Here is a 22,785-nt window from a genome sequence, read left to right as displayed (position 1 = left end):
GCACTTGAGCACAAAGTGATGATAAGCAGATCAGGCTTAGTGAGGGGAAGTTCATGTTGTTGATTTTATGCAGAGATGCCGACCATGCTACCATGGCCACTTTAGTGCCAGTTAAGCAATTCTAGAGCAGCTGGGGAAAGAAGCTGATTGACATCCATAGGGATAGGTATTTTTGTTCCTGTACAGTGAGTGAATAACCTCTAATAGGATTTTACATGGTCATGAATACTGTCGTCTTTCTGTGTTTTTCTGAGAAATCCACCTATATACCTCTCCCCAGAACACCAATGTTTTATGAGTTTATTCTTTCTTAGGCTCTGAACAACTAAACAAACCATTAGTCCTGCTTACAAATTAGTAAGATTTGTGCCACAAGCCATCTTTACTTCCAAAGAAAGTGTACAATGAAAGGTATTCCCTGAGGTTCTTTCCATTAGAAAGGTTTTCCTTCACCATTATTCTTCAAGGCAATCGCTGAGAAAAGTTTAATGTACAATAATAGCCATTTAGATACAGCATAACATCATAACTATATACAAACTAGGCTGTTTTTTCTCCTCCATTTGGGAGTGATGGGGTTCCCATTTGTGTGGAAAGCTAACATATAGAAATTGTTCTCAATTAAATGAGTTATTCTGTTAGTTATTATCCGAGATCCATAATGTGGGAGTTAGGATAACAGATCCTGAATCAAAACTCTATTACTTTGAGCCAGGTTTATTACTCAATAGACCTTGAAGATCTTTTTTTATTTAATTTATTGGAGTGATATTGGTTAATACAATTATATAGGTATTGAGTACAAATGAGCTTGGAAATCTCCTCTCCTCTTGAATTTTTTGGACTACTTTAGTAAAATTCACCTATGAAGCAATCCAGTCCAGGACATTTGCATGTTGAAAGTTTTATTATTACTGCTTCAAATTCATTAGTTGTAATCTGTCTATTCATATTTTCAAATTCTTTCTGATTCAGTTTTGGAATATTGTGACCTTGAGAACATTTAACATCTTTGTGCCTCAGACCCCTCTGTTGTAAAATGGGGATAAAGAGGATATCTGCTTTATAAAATTCAAGGTAAAACACTTAAAGCAATACCTATACTTAGACTGCATGATTTCTGGGTAAAGAAAACCTGCACACATATTTTATAAATATTTTCTTTTCTATTTGTTTAAATATTTTACATTTATTTTTTGGGGAGAAACACAATGATCTCAAGTGTGACTTACTAAAACAGAATACACAATTCATCAATCACATTGTTTCCCATCAAAAAAAAGGAACATCATTAAATGTAAATATTTGGGAGGAACTTTAGGCCTACAAAATAGAATTTAATCAAAGATCTCTCTGAACGCCACTGTAGACAAAAAAAATACTGTTAATAATGAATTTTAAACATTTTTAATAATTAATGCAATAGTTTAAAATCCACTTTTAGTATGTCCTGAACAAGGAAATGTATGTTAGCAGTAGAAATTAGGAAAGGATTTAGAATTGATAAAGACGTGCTCAATGCTAATGGGAATTTACTAGGAAGAAGGAATACAAATGGGAGATGTAAAGATCACCTTTCAAATAAATCATAAGAAAAAGTTAAAAGAATGAAATATGAGCAGAAATTTAAATGTAATATTGACTTGAAGGGCAAGGGCACTGACCTAGGATCCAGAGATAGTTTCTTATGCCTAACTATCTCTGGTGATGTTTGGCTGTGTGTCTCTGGAAACATTCCAGTCACTGTTCAATTCCTCAGTTTTAGCATGTACAACAGAGAGGATTAGAACAAATGATATTGGTTACTCATTCTAGCTTTAAATTCAAAATTCTAATACAGAATTAAAAATTTCCCATACTGACAGATAAAGGAGCCTGATAAGGAAGCAAAATATCTTGATACTGGGGAAGTAAAAAGTAGGCAGATTAGGAAAAAAAGAAAATTAAAATCAAAATGGTTATGTAGTAAATAGATGAAAATAATATAAACACATATTCCATCTATCAATAGAATAATCTGTCCAAAATAGAAAAAAAATAAACCATTATTTGCTCAATTACATGGCACTTTCTTAGACCACATGTTACAAAGGACATATGATTTGGTGTTTAACACTTTGATGTACAGAGTATCCAAGAACAGCATCATTTCTAATTTAATGATGAAATAGATACCATAATTTAATAGTACTAGATCTCTAGGCACATAACATGGCCTAAGTCTCAAATATTTCTCTGAAATTTCTTAATGTTTCCTCTGCATCCAGCATGAGGGAGAATCTATAGATTCCTATAGAGCCAATTCATTTAAGAAATCTTCCTGTAATGCACAAGATGACTGCACAATCTTTTTATTGCCATTTTCATTTCTTTGTTCCTGAATGTATAGATGACTGGATTCAGAAAAGGAGTGATAAATGCATCAAAAATAGCAAGATATTTGTCCAGGTGTGATGTGGGAGAAGGCCATGTGTAGAAAAACATCAGCGGCCCAAAGAACAAAACCACCACAGTGATATGAGCTGACAAAGTGGAGAGGGCCTTGTATGAACCACCTGAAGAGTGCTTCCAAACAGTGAACAGAATAAATATGTAGGAAATGACCAGCAAGACAAAAGATCCCACAGAAATAAGCCCACTGTTGACAGTAACCATGATCTCCAGTCCTAGTGTATTTATGCAGGCAAGTCTAAGGAGCCGAGGAAGATCACAATAAAAACTGTCCAATACATTAGGGCCACAAAAAGGCAAATCTACCACAAAAACTAATTGAATCAATGAGTGGATAAAGCCAACAATCCAGGAAGTGACTATAAAGTATAGACACATTCTTGGACTCATGATAGTCAGGTAGTGGAGAGGCTTACATATAGCCACATATCTATCAAAGGCCATAGTGATAAGCAGTACCATCTCAGCGGCCCCAACAGCATGAGTGAAGAAGATCTGAGTAATACATCCACAAAAGGAGATGGCTTTGTGCTTCTTGAAAATATCACAAATCATTTTAGGGGCTGTGATTGAGCAAAAAAACATATCAACGACAGAGAGGTTAGCCAGGAGGAAATACATAGGGGAGTGCAGGTGAGCATCCAAGGTTATAGTGAACACAATGACAAGGTTCCCCATCATGCCAGCCAAGTAGAACAAAAAGGAGAAGACAAAAAGGGGAAGCTGAATCTCCCATGAATTAGTGAGTCCCAGAAACACAAACTCTGATACTGTGGAGTGATTCATTCCATCCATTGTCTCAAACACCAAGGTCCATGTTCATGTTATCTAAAAGGAAGAAAATGGAAGAAAATGGGAAAGAAAAAAAAATGTATAGCTAAGTGTTAGTATTCAAGAAAGAAAGTCTTCAGTCCATGAAAACAATCATAATATTAACATCTCACACAACCAAATACTCTTCATTACATGTACACTCGACTTCTACTTAAAGCAGTCAGCTGGTTCCCACATGACATATGGTTTTCAAAACTACTATTACAAGTTTCATTATATTTCTGGATCTCTTTTACTTTTTCTTTCTTTAGGATTACATGCGTATTTTATATCCTCCTGTTCAATGTGCTCTACTTCAATAACATATGTTATCTTCAAATAAGTTTGACTATGATTTCTTATGAATTAATAGTATTTCAGTAGTCCAGAACATGCCCAGTCTAATTAGCATATTATCCTTTTATTGGAATAGATAGTCATCTTTACATGCTTTTAAATACCAAGTTAACAACTTCATAATTGGTTCACCTTTTTTATTTACGTACTAGAGGCCTGATGCACAAAACTCATGCAGGCATAGTCCTTCCTTCCCCCGGCTGCCAGCATCAGCTTCACTCTGGCACCTGGGGACCCAGGTTTCCCTCGCAGCCCTGGCAGAAGGTTGTCTGGTCTAATAAGCATATTGTGCTTTTATTATTGTAGATAGTAGTTATATATTAGTTACATTAGTTTCAGGTATACAATACAGTGACTCAACATTTTTATACCTTAGATGTGATCACTTCATTAATGTTAGTAATCATCTGTCACTGTGCAAACTTACCACAATATTATTGACTACCGGTATATTCCCTTTCGTCTTTCTTACCCACCATGCATGATTTCTTTCCCTCTGGAAATCATCCCTTCAGCCTATTTTCTATTAGTCTGTTTTGTTTTGTTTGCTCACTCATTTGTGTGTGTTTTTTAGATTCCACATATAGGTGGAACGATATTATCTTTGACTTATTTCACTATCATAATTATTTGGACTAATTGAAAAGCAGCTCAGAAACAATGGTGGAAGGAAGATTTCATGGCTTTTTTCACTCAGACAATAAATACACACATAGTATCTATAAAGTGCTAAGCCTTAGAAATAATATAAAGATATGGAAGTAAGGAATGAAAAAATTTAACATATATAAAATGAGACCATAAGTTTATCAGGACAATTTTAAGAGTTGTATAAACTGGTTTATGACTTATAACCAAATATCTGTGTCATGAACTATGAACTAACTAATCAAACTGTTTTTAGAACTAGGCAGAGAAAAAAAGCAAAAAGATTACTAAGGGAAGAAATTTTTCTAACCAAGTTTTTTAAGGCTCCCATTAAGTGGGAATAACAATGAGAATATATTATGAAGTAAAATATAAGTGGTGTTTCTTCTACATTAAAGTTTGAATAGCAAAAACTAACAAACGAGAACAGCAAAAGAAATAGAGGTAAATTTGACTGTTTATGAATTTATAAGAAATAGAGTTAGCAAAATTAGAAGAAGATTTATGAATTCATTTAGAAAAACAATATGAAATTTTCTATGACCAAATCTAATCGAAGGCAAGAAGGACACTTTAAAAAAAATGTTAAGTACATTTTAAAAATAAAAAATAAAATTCACAAAAAGACAAGAAAAAAAGGAAAGCAAAACAAAATTGGACTTAGGATGCAGCAGATGAGCAAGATCAGTTAAATGAAAAATTATGACAAAGAGAAAGAAATGGGAGAACAGGAGCTTGTTCAGATTTGTAATCTTAAAAGCCCCAGGACCCAAAATTAATTTGTAATTGCACTAGCATTGGGTTTTCTTTCTTTTATACTAATATACTGAATTCCTTAGTTTTACTTACATTGCTAAGGGAAGGGTACTCCATTAAGCTGTTACAAACAAGTTACCAGATGGTGGTCCTTAGCTCCTCTTATGAGGCAAGAAATGAATATTTTGACAACAAAGATATTAGTGACCCCTTTTAAACCTGATTCATTACCCAAAAGAATGATTAGCTTGGCTAGGTTGCTGCAGAAGATAGGTAAAGAGCAGATGAGCTCAGCCGGAGAGGAGCAGACCCCAGGAGCAAGAGCTAAAGCTGAGAACAGAAGAAATGGGGTCAAAGACAAAATGTGCCTACTTTACAATCCCTTAAAGAGTAAAGGAGACAAAATAATACCAAACAGAAAATATCAGCAGATCTGAAAACTTACCCAGGTCCTGTCTTCAAGTCTTAAAATTTCTTAGATACCTATTGGTTCAGAGTTATATAACCTCAGAATGGCTTCTAGTGAGAGATACTAGGTTCTGGGTGCTTGATCACTTTGAAGCATCTCAGACCCTCCATGTCTCCTAAGACCATTGCCATTATTAGGTTTTTCATTTTGAGTCCCCTAGTCTGATCTACCTATTACTTAGACTACTTAAATGATCATATATAACAAATGCAGATTCTTAATGAAATGATGATTTAAATATCTTCAGCTATATGGATTTAGAATTGGGCAGCCTCTTAAAATAGAGTCATAGGATGTCACATTTTAAAATTTGGGGCAGGGGTGGGAGTGACAGAGAGAGAGAAGTTCATTATTCCCAATTAATAAAATAATTTTGGCTGGAAGAGATCTAAAAATATATTCTGACCCAATTCCTTTGTCTTGTTTCTCCATCGAGGATATGTAAGTTTTTATGTTTGTTTTTTTTTTATCAGTTCACTAGGTTTTAGAATTCATTTTCTTCCTTGGTTTCCTGCTTTTTATTAACATAACCATAAGTCTAGTGCACAAATCCGGACATGGGTGGGGTCCCTCTGAATGGCCTGCAGGGATCAGGCTGAAACCTGCAGTCCAACGTGACCTATAGCTCCTATCTGCTGCTCCCCCTCATCCTGGTCCCACTGCGCCTGCCACAGGCTCGCACCCAATCAGTCCTGATTGGGAGAGGCTTGCACCACCAGCCCTGCATCTGGCACCCTCCTGAGGAGAGTGGCCTGAAGGATCAGACTAAAACCAGCTCTCCAATATCCCCTGAGAGGTCCCAGATTTCGAGAGGGCGCAGGCCAGGCCGAGGAACCTTACCAGTGCATGGTAGGAATGCTCCAGGGTGTGTCTGGCCCGTATCACCCAGTCCCCATAGGCCGGCCCGAGCAGCAAGCTATCCTACCAGTTAGAGTATCTTCCCCTGGTGGTCAGTGCACACATAGGGACTGGCTGACCAGTTGACTGTCTGCCCCCTGGTGGTCAGTGCATGGCATAGCAAGGGGTTGAGCGGCCTTAACATATCATTAGCATATTATGCTTTGATTGGTTGAACAGTTGACTGGTCACCAGACACCTAGTATATTAGTCTTTTGTTATATAGGATAGCACAAAAGTTATTCATTACAAAAAAAATTTTTTTCCTCTTTCAATTAAGCCAATATCCATTTAATTCTTTCTCTGTGAATATAAAGGTGTCAGAAAACCTCTCAGAAAAATGTTTAATATCCTTGAACTTGGTGAAATCAAATAAGGACCACTCATCTGTACCCTCTAGATCTATTCGCCTCAATTCCTTTAGCCTGTCCTCATAGGATTTACCTTCTATCCCTTTATCTTTGTCACTCTGTCCAACCACTCCCACTTCACCACAAACATTTCATGATAGTTTCCTACAAAATTTTCTTTAAATGTTTTAAAACACAAATTAAAAAAAAAACCGTTTCCAAAATGTTTCCAAAATGTTAAAATAAAAAAAAATAAATAAATAAAAATAAACCGAAGGATTGATTGCTGGCTGTTAAAGATTATACATTTAGTCTTTTTCCTCTGTTCCTCCATCACCTAGGTTAAACGACATTATATTATTTTAGGGTGAGACATTTAGATATTTTTCTTCTCACCAAGTTTTCAAGCACTCTCTCTTCACATTGATTCTATGAAGCTGGGATTTTATTTTCTTTACTTTATTTATTACTACTACCTAATGAAATTTATCCTCTTCATTTCTTAGTTATCTAAAGACAGAAGTAAAGCAGAAAACAAACTTTTTATGAGACAACACACACATTTGTCTTCACTGTCAGTACTAATAACTGTCTCTAAAGATCCCTGGGTCCAGTTAACAAATCAACCTACATCCCAGTCCTGGCCACAGTGTGGACTCCAGACTCTGTAATGTATCTTCAGTCAAACCTTGGGATCTTCAGGTCATATCCAAGTCCTAGATAAAAAGTAGGTTAATAATTCTTGCTCTCCATATCCACAACCACCCCTATTTATTCTCCTGTTGTGCTCATCATGTCACTACCATCACCATCTGTTCTTCTTGCATTCAGGTCAAAGCTTAATTGATACAAACAAAAAGCAAAATGTTACCTGAGTGTTTCTCATGTTGAAGTTTATCTAATTTAATATCTTCTTCTTGTCAACTTCACCCCATCCTTTCCTTGTAGCTATTCACAGACCGTTATCTCAAGAGGTTTTCAAAAATGTTTCCATAAATGAAAAAAATAGCTAATTAACTGCACTGGAGGATAGTGACCAAATAAGGCTATGGTGACCTGGGGTTGCAAAACTAACATCAATTAGTCAAGGAAATTGTCTCCTAAAACTGTATTTGTTGTGATTAAAGCAACAATGGGGAAAGCTGATAATGAATCACAGGAGAGATGAATGGCACTGGAATTTACAAAACTCAATCTCTGTCCTTTTTCCTTTTCTTTTTTTTTTTTTTTTTCATTGCCACATTAAATCCTGTTATAATGAAAGAAAGCATCCCGATGTCATTTGATAATATTTATTTTCTAAGAGATACAAATTACATGAAGCAGCCTTATAAATATTAATTTTCTCTATACATAAAGAATCTAGGCAAGTGAAAGAATAAACTATAAAAAGTAATTTAAAATAGTTTATAGTGTGACTTTGATAAATAATAAATTACCATATTATAATAAGCACTTTTGAAAATATGAGCTTTTGTCTAATTCATATTTGTGTCTTCCAAAGCAACTTGTACAGTTTCCAGAAATGAAGGAGACCTAATATACATTTGTTGAACTTAACAAAAGAATTCAGTCACTGAAATAATTCCATTGTCCCTTATTGTGCTTGTCATTTGGAGGCAGTAATAAAATAAATAAGGAGGTTCACTTCAAAATATTAAGAGAAAGTAACAAGATTTGAATCTCTGTCTTTTTTTATCCTCAGATACATAAAAATGAGGTAATCATATTACTCCACAGGATATTATTAGCATTGGTTTACAAAAGGCCCCTCTCTTGTTTTACTTATCTATTCTCTTTAGACTCCATTCTCCATTTTTAATCTCTTTCCCTCAGAGGCAATCATTCTAATGTTAATAAAATGTGTCCTAATTTGTATGTTTTATCATAAAACATGTATATTATTTTATACTAAAGGCCCGATACACGAAATCCATGCAAGAGCAGGCCTTCCTTCCTCCGCTGCCAGCACTGGCTTCCCTCTGGCACCCAGGACCTGGGCTTCCCTCCAGTCACCAGCAGGCACCCAGGACCCGGGTTTCCCTCGCAGCCCCAACTTGATCCAGAAAGTTGTCCATGAGGACATCTGGTCTAATTAGCATATTATACTTTTATTATTATAGATGCACATATATAGTAAGATATATATGTTATATATATATTATTGTGATTCTTTTTTAATATGTTTTTTGTTTATTTCAGAGAAAGGAAATGTAATGTGATATTCTGGATTGTACTCTGGGATAGAAATGGGAAAACTGGTAAATCAGAATAAAGTCTAGTATTTAGTAAATAGAAATGTACCAAATCACCACCATTTGTCCACCTACCAGATCTGAAATATAATGGCTGACATGTACACATAAGAAACTGTTTGACATTAAAATTGGGACCCAAAAGAACTGTTGGCCCAGAAAGGAACTCACTACAGACTGATTCATTTGCCTCTCAGCATAACCATTATGGCTTGTCTCAGTTTTGGTTCTTACAAGGGTATTTCTTGGATCACATGATCTTACACATCCAGAAAAAATAATGAACAACATAAACTGATGAACAAAAACAGACCCAGCCAAAACCGGTTTGGCTCAGTGGATAGAGCGTCATCCTGTGGTCTTAAGGATCCCAGGTTCGATTCCGGTCAAGGGCATGTACCTTGGTTGCAGGCACATCCCCAGTAGGGGGTGTGCAAAAGGCAGCTGATTGATGTTTCTCTCTCATCAATGTTTCTAACTCTCTATCCCTCTCTCTTCCTCTTTAAAGAATCAATTAAATAAATAAATAAATAAATAAATAAATAAATAAATAAATAAAACAGACTCAGAGAAAGAGAAGCAGCGATCAGACTTTCAAACTTCAGAGGGAAAGTATGGGAGGGTGGGGGTAAGGGGGAGAGATCAATCAAAGGACTTATGTGCATGCATATGAGGCCAGAGGCCATGGACAACAGGGAGGTGGGGGCATATGTGGGGAGGGGTTTGGAATGGGAATGGGGGGATGAGGACAATTATGTGATAGCATAATCAATAAAAAAATTTTAAAAAAGACAGTCTTGCCGATCCAAGATGGCTGCCCAGGCAAACACCTAGCCGCAGCCGCACACAACAATTTCAATAAAATACAACTAAAATATAAAATGGACATTACCCAGAACTACAGGAAAGTCGACTGACTGGAAATTCTACAACGAGAAGCAAGGAGAAAACCAGAAGGAAGCGCGGAGGAGCTGTAAAAGTCTAAGGTACGGAGACACACAGCTTGCGGAGCCGGAGAGGAGGGAAGCTGAGTGCCTGGCTGGGGTTCCCTAGCGGGAAGGAGATAAAAGCTCTGACTGTGTTGGGCCCCAGTTCTGACTGCTCTGAACCCCAGTTCTAGGCCAGACCCCAGGGGCCCAGGCTCATCCATAGGGAGCTGGGCTGTAAGGCGGAACCCCGGGGGAGCGGCTAAAGGAGGTCCCGGCAGAGCACACATTGTGCACAGAGAAGGGACGGTTGGCTGTGTCGCGGAATTGCCCTGGCGGGAAGGAGACGGGGCTCCAGACTGCTCTGAACGCCACCTCCAACTCCACTTCCAACTGAACTGAACCCCAATACCGGGCTCATTGGGGGAGAGCATAGACTGTTTGGTAGCAGTCAAAAATCGAGGGCACCTTTCTCTCAGAGGCGCTTGCAGTGAGCACTGAAGGACCCTGAGACTCAGGAGCCACATAGGGCGGGGCTGATGGAAGCCAAGGCTGTAGGCTCCATCCTGAAACTCCGCCCCATCTGTAGCTGCGAAATGCGACAACGAAATTGATCACAAATGAAAGAAATGGAGGACAAAAAGCAACTGGATATAGAGTTCAAATCTATGCTTATAAGGTTTTTCAAGAATTTCCTAGAAAAGATCGATAAGACCTATGAGGATATTGCCAGGACCGGTTTGGCTCAATGGATAGAGCGTTGGCTTGGGGAATGAAGGGTCCCGGGTTCGATTCCGGTCAAGGGCATGTACCGTGGTTGCGGGCATATCCCCAGTAGGGGGTGTGCAAGAGGCAGCTGATCGATGACTCTCTCATCGATGTTTCTAACTCTCTATGTCTCTCCCTTCCTCTCTGTACAAAATCAAAAAAAAAAAAAAAAAAAGACCTATGAGGATATGAAAAGAGATCAACTAGAATTAATAAGGAATCAACAAGAAATGATAAGGGATCAACAAGAAATAAAAAATACATTGTCTGAAATAAAAAATATTATACAGAGTCCTAAAAACAGAATGGAAGATCGCAAGAATCAAGTCAAAGATTTGGAACATAAAGAGCCAGAAGACACTCCTCCACAGAAGCAAGAAGGCAAGAGAATCCAGAAAATTGAAGATAATGTAAGAAACCTCTGGGACAACTTCAAGCGAACCAACATCAGAATTATGGGGGTCCCAGAAGATGAGAGAAAGCAAGATATCGAAAACATACTGAAAAAAATAGTGACAGAAAACTTTCCCCACCTGGTGAAAGAATTAGACTTACAAGTCCAGGAAGCACACAGAACTCCAAACAAAAGGAATCCAAAGAGGACCACACCAAGACAAATCATAATTAAAATTCCAAAAGCAAAAGACAAAGAGAGAATATTAAAAGCAGCAAGAGCAAAGCAGGTAGTTACCTATAAAGGAACACCTATACGATTGTCAGCTGATTTCTCAACAGAAACCATGCAGGCCAGACGGGAATGGCAAGAAATATTCAAGGTGATGAATAGTAAGAACCTACAGCCAAAGATAATCTATCCAGCAAAGCTATCACTCAAAATCAAAGGTCAAATAAAGAGCTTCACTAATAATAAAAAAAAAAGCTAAAGGAGTTCATCAACACCAAACTAGAATTATATGAATTGCTGAAGGGGGTTCTTTCAGAAGAGAAAGTAAATAAAGATAAAAATTATGAACAACAAATACATAACTATCAAGTGAATCTAAAAACCAAGGAAATTTTTAAAAAATCTGATGAACAATATTAACTGTTGAATATAATAGAATCAGAGGTATGGAAGGGGAGTGAACTGACGATTCTTGGGGAAAAGGGGAGAGGGGGATGAGGGAAGAGACTGAACATAAACTGTGCACCTATGGATGAGGACAATGGGGAGTGGGGAAAGGGCAGAGGGTGAGGTGGGAACCTGATGGAGGAGAGCAATGGAGGGGGCGGGGGGAAGGAACATTTGTAATAATATGAACAATAAAAATTTATTTAAAAAAAAAAAAAAAAAAGGAGAGAATCCAAGATGGCTGCTCGGGTAGGCAACTAGCCGCAGCTGCACACAACAATTTCAATAAAATACAACTAAAATATAAAATGGACATTACCCAGAACTACAGGAAAGTCGACTGACTGGAAATCCTACAACAAGAAGCAAGGAGAAAACCAGAAGGAAGCGCGGAGGAGCTGTAAAAGCCTAAGGTACAGAGACACGCGGCGCGCAGAGAGGACGGAGCCGGAGAGGAGAGAGGCCAAGTGCCTGGCTGGCATTCCCAAGCGGGAAGGAGAGAAAAGCTCCGACTGTGCTGGGCCCAGCTCCAACTGCTCTGAATCCCAATTCTAGGCCAGACCCTGGGGACCCAGGCTCACCCATAGGGAGCTGGGCTGTAAGGCAGAACTCCAGGGAACGGCGAGAAGAGGTCCCGGAGGCGCAGAGAAGGGCCGGCCGTCTGTGCCGCGGGATTGCCCTGACGGGAAGGAGACAGGGGCTCCAGACTGCTCTGAACGCCACCTCCAACTCCACTTCCAACTGAACTGAACCCCAATACCGGACTCATTGGGGGAGAGCATAGACAGTTTGGCAGCAGGCGAAAATCGAGGGCACCTTTCTCTCAGAGGCGCTTGCAACAAGTACTGAAGGACCCTGAGTCTCAGGAGTCGCATAGGGCGGGGCTGATGGAAGCCAAGGCTGTAGGCTCCACCCTGAAACCCCGCCCCATCAGGAAAGCTGCCTGCGAAAATGCCTAAACCAAATAGATCACAAACGAAAGAAATGGAGGACAAAAAGCGACTGGATATAGAGGTCAAAACCACACTTATAAGGTTTTTCAAGTGTCTCCTAGAAAAGGGCGATAAAATAAATGAGACCTATGAGGATATGAAAAGGAATCAATAAGAAATGATAAGGGATCAACAAGAAATAAAGAATACATTGTCTGAAATAAAAAATATTTTACAGAGTCCTAAAAACAGAATAGAAGATCACAAGAATCAAGTCAAAGATTTGGAACATAAAGAGCCAGAAGACACTCCTCTGCAGAAGCTAGAAGGCAAGAGAATCCAGAAAATTGAAGATGATGTAAGAAACCTCTGGGACAACTTCAAACGATCCAACATCAGAATTATGGGGGTCCCAGAAGATGAAAGAGAGCAAGATATCGAAAACATACTGAAAGAAATAGTGACAGAAAACTTCCCCCACCTGGTGAAAGAATTGGACTTACAAGTCCAGGAAGCACACAGAACTCCAAATAAAAGGAATCCAAAGAGGACCACACCAAGACAAATCATAATTAAGATTCCAAGAGCAAAAGACAAAGAGAGAATATTAAAAGCAGCAAGAGCTAAGCAGATAGTTACCTATAAAGGAACACCTATACGATTGTCAGCTGATTTCTCAACAGAAACCATGCAGGCCAGACGGGAATGGCAAGAAATATTCAAGGTGATGAATAGTAAGAACCTACAGCCAAAGATAATCTATCCAGCAAAGCTATCACTCAGATTCGAAGGCCAGATAAAGAGCTTCACTAATAAAAAAAAAGCTAAAGGAGTTCATCAACACCAAACTAGAATTACATGAATTGCTGAAGGGGGTTCTTTCAGAAGAGAAACTAAACAAAGATAAAAATTATGAACAACAAATACGTAACTATCAACAAGTGAATCTAAAAACCAAGGAAACTAAAAAAAAAAATCTGAGGAACAATATTAACTGTTGAATATAATAGAATCAGAGGTATGGAAGGGGAGTGAACTGATGATTCTTGGGGAAAAGGGAAGAGGGAGATGTGGGAAGAGACTGAACATAAATTGTGCACCTATGGATGAGGACAATAGGGGGTGGGGAAAGGACAGAGGGTGGGGTGAGAAGGGGGGGGAAAGGAACATTTGTAATAATATGAATAAAAATTTATTTAAAAAAAAAAAAAAAAAAAGACAGTCTCGCCGAAACAAGTTTGGCTTAGTGGATAGAGCGTTGGCCTGCGACTGAAAGGTCCTGGGTTTGATTCCAGTCAAGGGCATGTACCTTGGTTGTGGGCACATCCCCAGTAGGGGGTGTGCAAGAGACAGCTAATCTATGATTCTCTCTCATCGATGTTTCTAACTCTCTATCCCTCTCTCTTCCTCTCTGTAAAAAATCAATAAAATATATTTTTTTAAAAGGACAGTCTCTTCAATAAATGGTATTGGAAAAATTGGACAGATACATGCCAAAAAATGAAACTAGACCACCATACACAAAAATAAACTAAAAATGGATAAAGGACTTAAAACATAAGACCTTTACATGAAAATAAACATGAAAATCTTCAAAGAACCCATAGGCAGCAAAATAGCAGACATATGTTGTAGCAATATCTTTATCAATACAGCTCCTAGGGCAATTTACACTAAAGAGAAAGTAAACTAATGGGACTACATCAAAACAGAAAGCTTCTGCACAGCAAAAGAAACCATCAACAAAACAACAAGAAAGTCCACTGCATGGGAGAACATATTTGCCAATGTTATCTACAATAAGGGTTTAATTTCCAAAATCTATAGGGAACTCAACAAAAGGAAGATAAACAATCCAATCAAAAAATGGGCAAAAGACCTAAATAGACACTTTTCTAAAGGGGCCATACAACATCTACACAATGGAATACTACGATGCTGTAAAAAAAAAAAAAAAAAAAAAAAAAAAGGAATTCTTACCATTTGCAACAGCTTGGATGGAACTGGAGAGCTTTATGCTAAGCGAAATAAGCCAGTCAGCCAAAACCGGTTTGGCTCAGTGGATAGAGTGTCAGCCTGCGGTCTGAAGGGTCCCAGGTTCAATTTCTGTCAAGGGCATGTACCTTGGTTGCGGGCTCATCCCCGGTGGGGGGTATGCAAGAGGCAACTGATAAATGATTCTCTCTCATCGATGTTTCTAACTCTCTATCCCTCTCTCTTCCTCTCTGTAAAAAATCAATAAAAATATATTTTTAAAAAAAGAAAGAAATAAGCCAGTCAGAGAAAGATAGATATCACATGATCTCACTCATTTATAGAATATAATGAACAACATAAACTGATGAACAAAAATAGAACCAGAGTCATAGAAGCATTGAACAGACTGCCCAACCTATGAGGGAAGGCAGGGGATGAGAGGATAAGTGATCAATCAATGAACTTGTATTCATGCATTTGAGCATAACCAATGGACACTGAGTGTAAGATGATGAAGGCATGTGCTGAAGGGTAAGGGTGGCTGGGGAGAGGTCAATGGGGGAAAAGGAGACATATGTAATACTTTAAACAATAAATAATTTAAACTAATAAATTAAATAAAATTACAGGGGACAGAAAAAACAAAACAGGAGTCTGTCATCCTAGATTCTAGATATGAATCTTCTATATATTCCTTTTATTACCTTCAGCTAATTGGTTAATTTTTCCAGTACCTAAGATTTCATAAAATAGGGAAACTCTATAAGATTATTTATAATTTATTTTAAAGTTCAAAAATTGTATGATCCCAATAGAATTTTAATAATTTTCTAAGTAAGTGCATGCACTATAAAAGCTATTATCTTTTGGGTCCTTCCCCCAAGCTTTTGATAGGTTTTTGTTTGTAAGTTTTAATAATTCTAAACTCTGCTCTAGAGTAAAAGCTGCTTCCTACAAATGCTATGTCTGTGATATTTTAGATTTCATTCTTTATAAATACCTTTAAATTTAACAACTTTATACTTAATTAACAGTCTTTGTATCAAACTTTCCATGTTCAAAAAACTACTATGGTTTCTGTCTCCTCACTGGACCCTGAAAAAGCCAGCTTAGCAATAAAACCGAGGAATACCAAAGAATAATGAACTGGAAATATAGAAAATAAATAATCTGTATAGTAAGATAAATCCAATGACATAAAAAAATTAACATTTATTTTAAACGTAAGATATTATAGATCACTTAAATGGGAAAAATAGAACATGGACAATAAGCCATATGTTGACTTTCAAAAAGGATTGTTTAACATTTATATTTATTCTATTGCCAATAAAAAGAGGTCAGACAATTGGTAAGAGAACCACAACCTGTAGTCTTAGGTCTCTTACATGAACAGAGCCCAGAGATTAACACCACAATTCAATTTGGGGAACAAAACAAACAAACAAAAAATACAGGACACTGAAACCGGTTTGGCTCAGTGGATAGAGAGTCTGCCTGTGGACTGAAAGGTCCCAGGTTTGATTCCAGTCAAGGGCATGTACCTTGATTGCGGGCACATCCCCAGTGGGGAGTGTGCAGGAGGCAGCTGATCAATGTTTCTAACTTTCTATCCCTCTCTCTTCCTCTCTGTAAAAAATAAATAAAATATATTTTAAAAAATACAGGACACAACACATACTAGTACATAGTGACATTCTGTTTAAATGTAACATACTTTAGTTCATATCCATATGAAATTCTAGTATACTTTGCTTTTTTATACATCCTCAGTATATTTATGAAACTTTAATTCATAACTGAGTGCATAGTCTCCTCATTGCCACCTTCATCTCTTTATTCCTAAAAGTATAGATGACTGGATTTAGAAAAGGAGTGATAACTGCATCAAAGATGGCCAGGAACTTATCCAGCTGTGATGTGGGAAATGGCCATGTGTAGAAGAAGATTAATGGCCCAAAGAACAAAACAACCACAGTGACATGAGCTGACAGAGTGGAGAGGGCCTTGGATATACTGCTACCTGAAGATTTTTTCTGAACAGTCACCAAAATAAAGATGTAAGAGATGATCAAAATTAAAAAGGAAACCACTGAAATAAAGCCACTGTTGGCAGTAACCATGAATTCCAATGTGTAAGTCTCTATGCAAGCAAGTTTGATAAATCGAGGAAGATCACAAAAAAAGCTGTCTAATTCATTTGGGCCACAGAAAGGCAGGTTTACAACAAAAGCCAATTGAGTCACTGAATGAATAAGGCCAATTATCCAGGAAGTGACTAGAAGCAAAATGCACCTTTGTGGGCTCATGATGGTCAGGTAGTGGAGGGGCTTACATATGGCAACGTATCTATCAAAGGCCATGGCAATGAGCAGCACCATCTCCGTACCCCCAACTGCATGGATAAAGAAGATCTGAGCTACACAGCCCACAAAAGAGATGGTTTTGTGCTTTCTTAAAAGATCATAAATCATTTTAGGAGCTGTGGATGAACAAAACATCAAGTCAATGATGGAAAGATTGGCCAGCAGGAAGTACATGGGGGACCGTAGATGAGGGTCAGAGATCACAGTCAGCACAATGAGGAGGTTTCCCATCAGGCTTGCCACATAGAACACAATGGAAAAGAGGAAGAGGAAAAGCTGGATCTCCCATGAACTGGAGAGTCCCAGGAACACGAACTCAGACACCACAGAGTCATTGGCTTTGTCCATTGCCTCTCTCTCTCAGCAGTGACAACTCTCATGAAACCTGAAAAAGGAGAGTAAGGAGACACTTGTTTAGGGAAAATGGCACTGACCTTACTTAATCTTGGGCAATTAGTAGTTAACAGAAAACTAGACAAAGGCTGATGTCACAACACAACCCATATTCCTTTGTTGTATATTTCATTGCCAAAATAGATTGCACAGAGTAAGAATCCTTTTACTTATTTGAATGGGTAGTTCTGGTGTATTTCTAAATGTCATTATTTCATATTTATATATTACATATGACCATAAATTAAAAAACTTTTTATAAATTATGTAACTATATGAAATAATTAAGTGACAGTGAGTTTCATAATTTGGACATCTCTCGGTATATTGATACCATATCTATAATCACATTGTCAAGTTCTTTCAAAATACATATAAACAATTTTTAAGACCTAAGTTGTAATTTTCTGATATCTGAAAATTAGGAAGATAAGGTGAGTTATTTAGAGGAAGAAGGAAAGAAGGAAGTAAAGGATGCCAGAGCATGGCACTCACCATTTTAGAGAGGGAGGATAAGTGCAAGAGAAAGTGACACAATGATGGGTTCTGTGGAGGAGATTATGACTAAATAGAGAGAGGAAAAGATGTGGGACAAGAATGACAATGATGAGTCATAAATCCCAAGTAGAAGAAAAGAGTAAGAATGAAAATATCAGTGGTTTTACAGATGGTTCTTTTTACCTGTTTATAAAATACTTAACCTTGTTCTGAATTAAATGCACACCCATATAGCAAGACACTAGTTTTTTCTTATCATTTTGGTGGAGATTTAAACCTTTGAAAAAATTCATGGTTTGAGGGGGAATGTGGAAACAGGTATTCTTTATAACCAGTGATGGGAAAGTAAACTGATAAAACAATTATCACTCATGGATATGGACAACAATATGATGATTGGCAGAGGGGAAGAAGGGAAGGGGCAGGTGGAGAAGGGTTCAAGAGGAATAAATGGTGATGGGCAGCAACTTGGGGTGGTGAACACACAATAGAGTGTGCAGATGATGTGTTGTAAAAATGAACTCTGTAAAATTTTGTTAACCAGTGTCACACCGATAAATTCAATAAAAAGGTTAAAAAATAATACTCCCATCAACTTTCTCAAGAAGGTACTTTAATTATCCCTGATTTATGAAAAGAGAAATTGCAGCATAGGGGAACTAAGTAATTTGTCCAAGGTTTCACATGGCAGTACACCACCAGGTTTGCTTAACTTCAAAAGACAGCTTTGGTACATGCCATCACAATTTTGTGATGCTTCTCATTGTTTTGTAGAATAGAGCACTGTTGTTTAGCAGGTCTCTCATACCAAGTTACCTGATAAGCCTTCAACCTTGTTTCCCAAACGATTGATCTTATCATCCAATTGTGGGGCAGGATAGAAGGGGTCAATGGGGAAAATAGGGGGAACATATGTAATAGTTTCAAGAATGAAGTTTTTTTTTTAAGAAGAAGAAGAAAGTATTCCATAGAATTTCTTGATCCCCTCAATATTTCCTCTGGCCTTCTTTGTGAGCCAGTAACAATTATCTACAGCCTATTCATAACTTTTGGATTTTTACCTTAGTCTCCTCTTCTAAGAAAAGGGACAGCGATATGTATCACAGATGTTCAGCCACTAGAAAGCAGTGGGGAAAGTTTTTCTTTCCCACTGTCCTTTGAGGACACTTCTTGGTGACTTTTCCTCTTTCGTATCACAGAATCTATTTACAAGTGGTACCAAACTTCTGTATGGAGCCATCACTGAATTCTCTTTTCTCATAGCCTAAGTAGAGCCTCTGTTTGATTGGGCCTTCCATTTTTCTCTGAATTTTCCTCTATTTCTACTTTTTTCTCATTCTTTTCTCCCAGCCACATAGATTTTCATGCTTTTCTTCAAATATACCATGCATGCATGCTACTGCCTAAAACCTCTGTTTTGGCTGTTTCCTCTGTCTGAAATGCTTCAAATTCCTATATCCACATGACTAACACTCTCCCTTCAAGTCTTCTCTTCAATCTTACATTTACAAGGAGTCCTAGCTTCCCACCTGTCGAACTCCTGATTATATTGGTCTACTTTATTTACTCTTTTCTACAGTAACTACCACTTTCTCACATGCTATAAAATTTACTTGGTTATTTTCATATTTAAAAACAAAATAAAACATTTACGAATTTGACAGTACCTTTCCAAAATTGTATATACTCTTATGCATTGACTCTGCTATCTACTTTTAGGGGGAAATTTCTGCATATATGCAGTATGTGAGCACAGGAAAAATGTGGACAAATAAAAGATATGGAGACGTTTGCTGAAGCATTGTTGCTGATAAGAGCAAAAACCTGAAAATAACTTAAAAGTGTAGAAACAGAGGAGTAGTTCAATCATTTCTCTTAGACACCTTCCCTGGAATACTGTGCATTTATAGTGCTGAAATAGACCTAATTGTACATATACAGGATAGGGAGGAGGAAAGGGGAGAGTATCATACTCATTCCTCCTGGCTTTTTAAATTATATAAATAAATTACAAATATAATATTACATAAATAAAACAATGAATGGATAGAAAATGCCTAAGTTGACACAGCAAAAGAAAACACACATTAACTATAATTATTTGTAAGGACTGGGATTGAGAAAATTGTGCAGGAAAAATAATCTATTACTTTTCACTTTATGCTCTAACCTACTATCTTACATTTTTGCAGAGAATATATATCAATTTTACTTAGAACATACATCAATGTGTGTGGATGTGGAAAATTACACAATTGGTATCTTTAGAGATTCAAAGCTCCCAAAAAACGTAATCATAAAATATCTCCTAAATTATAACACAAATCAAAGCTACTCCTCTAAGATATTCACTAATAATTTTGTTACTCCACTCCTCCCTATATCTCACACTCTAGGCTAAACTACGTCCTCTTCCCTGGACATGCACTCATATGGTATTTACTCTTCCTTCATATACACTTTCAAATAGTGTGGCTCATGGCTTCCCTCTACATCCTTTGTTTGGCCGTCAATGCCCTTGCCTTCATTACATCTCTCATTCCTCCTATTCTTCAACAGCCCTCTGTGCAGAACTCCTTCTTTGATACCTTTACTTTTACATATACCAAATGAAGATAAATTTTTATATATTGTGGCAACCAAGCTAAAACCAAAGTAATAATGATAATAATAATCATCATCATTAATGGTCTAGCAAAGGCCACTATTTAATTCCCTGTCACTGTAATATCTTTTAAATATATCTTTATAATGGCATTTTTAGATTTTATCTTCATAATGGTATAAACAATATTCACATTAATAAAAAGCAATGCAGCTTAGAATCAATTGGGGTTTTTTCACAGGGATTTTTATCAGCAACCTCCCCACTGATGCAATTTGTCCAAATGATTACATTCTATTACCTTCCTGGAAACTGAAAAGATACTTGCAAAAAAATGAACTGAACACAAAAATAAACTCAAAATGGATAAAGGACTTAAACGTAAGATGAGAAACCATAAAAATCTTATAAGCTATATGCTACAAAATAGCAGACATTTGTCATAGCAATATCTTTACTGATACAGCTCCTAGGGCAATGGAAACTAAAAACTAAATAGAAAATAAACAAATTGGACTACATCAAAATAAAAAGCTTCTGCACAGCAAAAGAAACCATCAACAAAGTAACAAGAAAGCCCAAGGGAGAACGTATTTGCCAATATTATCACTGATAAGGGTTTAATCTCCAATATTTACATTGAATTCATACAATTTAACAAAAGAAAGATAAACAACCCAATCAAAAACTGGACAATGGACCTAAATAGATACTTTTCAAAAGAGGACATTCAGAAAGCCAAGAGACATATGAAAACATGCTCAAAGTCACTAATCATCCAAGAAGAGATGCAAATCAAAACAATGAGGTACCATCTCATAACTGACAGAATGGCTGTCACCAACAAATCAACAAATGACGAGTGCTAGAGAGGATGTGGAGAAAAAGGAATCCTTCTTCACTGCTGGTGGGAATGCAGACTGGTGCAGCCACTGTGGAAAGCAGTATGGTGTTTCCTCAAAAAATTAAAAATGGAACTGCCATTTGACCCAGTGATCCCACTTCTAGGAATATACCCAAAGAAAACAGAAACACCAATCAGAAATGATATATGCATACCTATGTTCATAGAAGCGCGATTTACAAAAGCTAAGATTTGGAAACAGCCTAAATGCCCATCAGCAGATGAGTGGATTAGAAAATTGTGGTACATATATACAATGGAATGCTACGCTGCTGTAAAAAAGAAGAAATTCTTACCATTTACAACAGCATTGATGGATCTGGAGAACATTGTGCTAAGTGAAATAAGCCAGTCAGTGAAAGATAAATACCACATAATCTCACTCATTTATGGATAATAAAGAACATTACAAACTGTTGAACAAAAATAGAGTCAAAGAATCATCGAACAGACTGTCAAACTACAGCAGGAAGGTAGGAGAGGGTTGTGAGGGTAAGAGATCAACCGAAGGACTTGTATGCATGCATATAAGCACAACCAACAGACGCAAAACACTGGGGGCGGGAGGATGAAGGCAAGTGTGGGGGTAAGGGAGTCTAGGAGGGAGGTCATTGGGGGGAAAAAAGAGAGACATGTACTACTATTTGTAATACCTTAAACAATAAATTTTTTAACTAAAAAAATAAAAAATTACCTTTCTGAAAGTTGAAGGTTTACTCCATCATGCTTCTGATTTCCACTCAATGCCAAATACTTTTTAATTTTTACACAAAATCTCATTTTATCTTACCAAAAATTAATTATTTTTTATTTTTTTATTAAATTATTTTCTGTGTACATATTTTAACATTGCCCCCCCTCCCATACATACCCTCCCTTCCTAGAGTTTTGTGTCCATTGGTTGTACTTATATGCATGTATACAAGTCCTTCGGTTGATCTCTTATCTCCCCCAAATCTCCCTACAAAATTAATTATTTTATGTATCAGATCTGCAGATTGTAAAGTTACATAATTCCTACTGTTGGTAAAAAGTTTGAAAACAGGATTGTACACTCGTTGTTGTGACATTGCTTCCTAGCCAGTCTTCCATGTTCTGTCTATCCTAAAAACTTGAGGAGCCATAGTCTGTACCAGTCTCCATAAACATCTTCCCTTTTAAACCAAGTCAGAATAATAGTTTGAATCTGATCTTTTCAGTGAAGAATAGAGTGAAACTCTCTGCTGAACTCACTACTGCAAAAGGAAAATAGCTTATCAGTGGGAATCAGCAACTTAGTTCCAGTATGCCTTTGTTGGTTCCTGAATCCCACTATCCTATTAACCCAGAGCACTGACTTCTGCCCACA

At 37.2% G+C, this 22,785-nt stretch overlaps 1 protein-coding gene across 2 annotated transcripts in view; it reads right to left on the bottom strand.

The window, feature by feature from the left end:
• LOC311610657 (olfactory receptor 4F15-like) overlaps nt 1–17,385 on the bottom strand; it is a gene marked incomplete at both ends in the record, with an annotated part of 28,226 nt that extends 10,841 nt beyond the window's left edge. The window contains 2 exons of one of the 2 annotated variants that reach the window (XM_084862165.1): nt 2,308–2,881; nt 17,021–17,385. In XM_084862165.1, the coding sequence (XP_084718291.1) occupies nt 2,308–2,881; nt 17,021–17,385 (939 nt within the window). Of the gene's footprint in view, nt 1–2,307; nt 2,882–17,020 lie in introns of those variants that run through there. The other variant, XM_084862164.1, reaches the window with a different exon arrangement.
• Nucleotides 17,386–22,785: the final 5,400 nt, after the last annotated feature.

The sequence above is a fragment of the Pipistrellus hanaki genome, assembly GCF_964339955.1.
Source record: "Pipistrellus hanaki genome assembly, chromosome: 1".
Lineage (NCBI taxonomy): Eukaryota > Metazoa > Chordata > Mammalia > Chiroptera > Vespertilionidae > Pipistrellus > Pipistrellus hanaki.
This window is presented reverse-complemented; position numbering and strand designations above follow the sequence as displayed.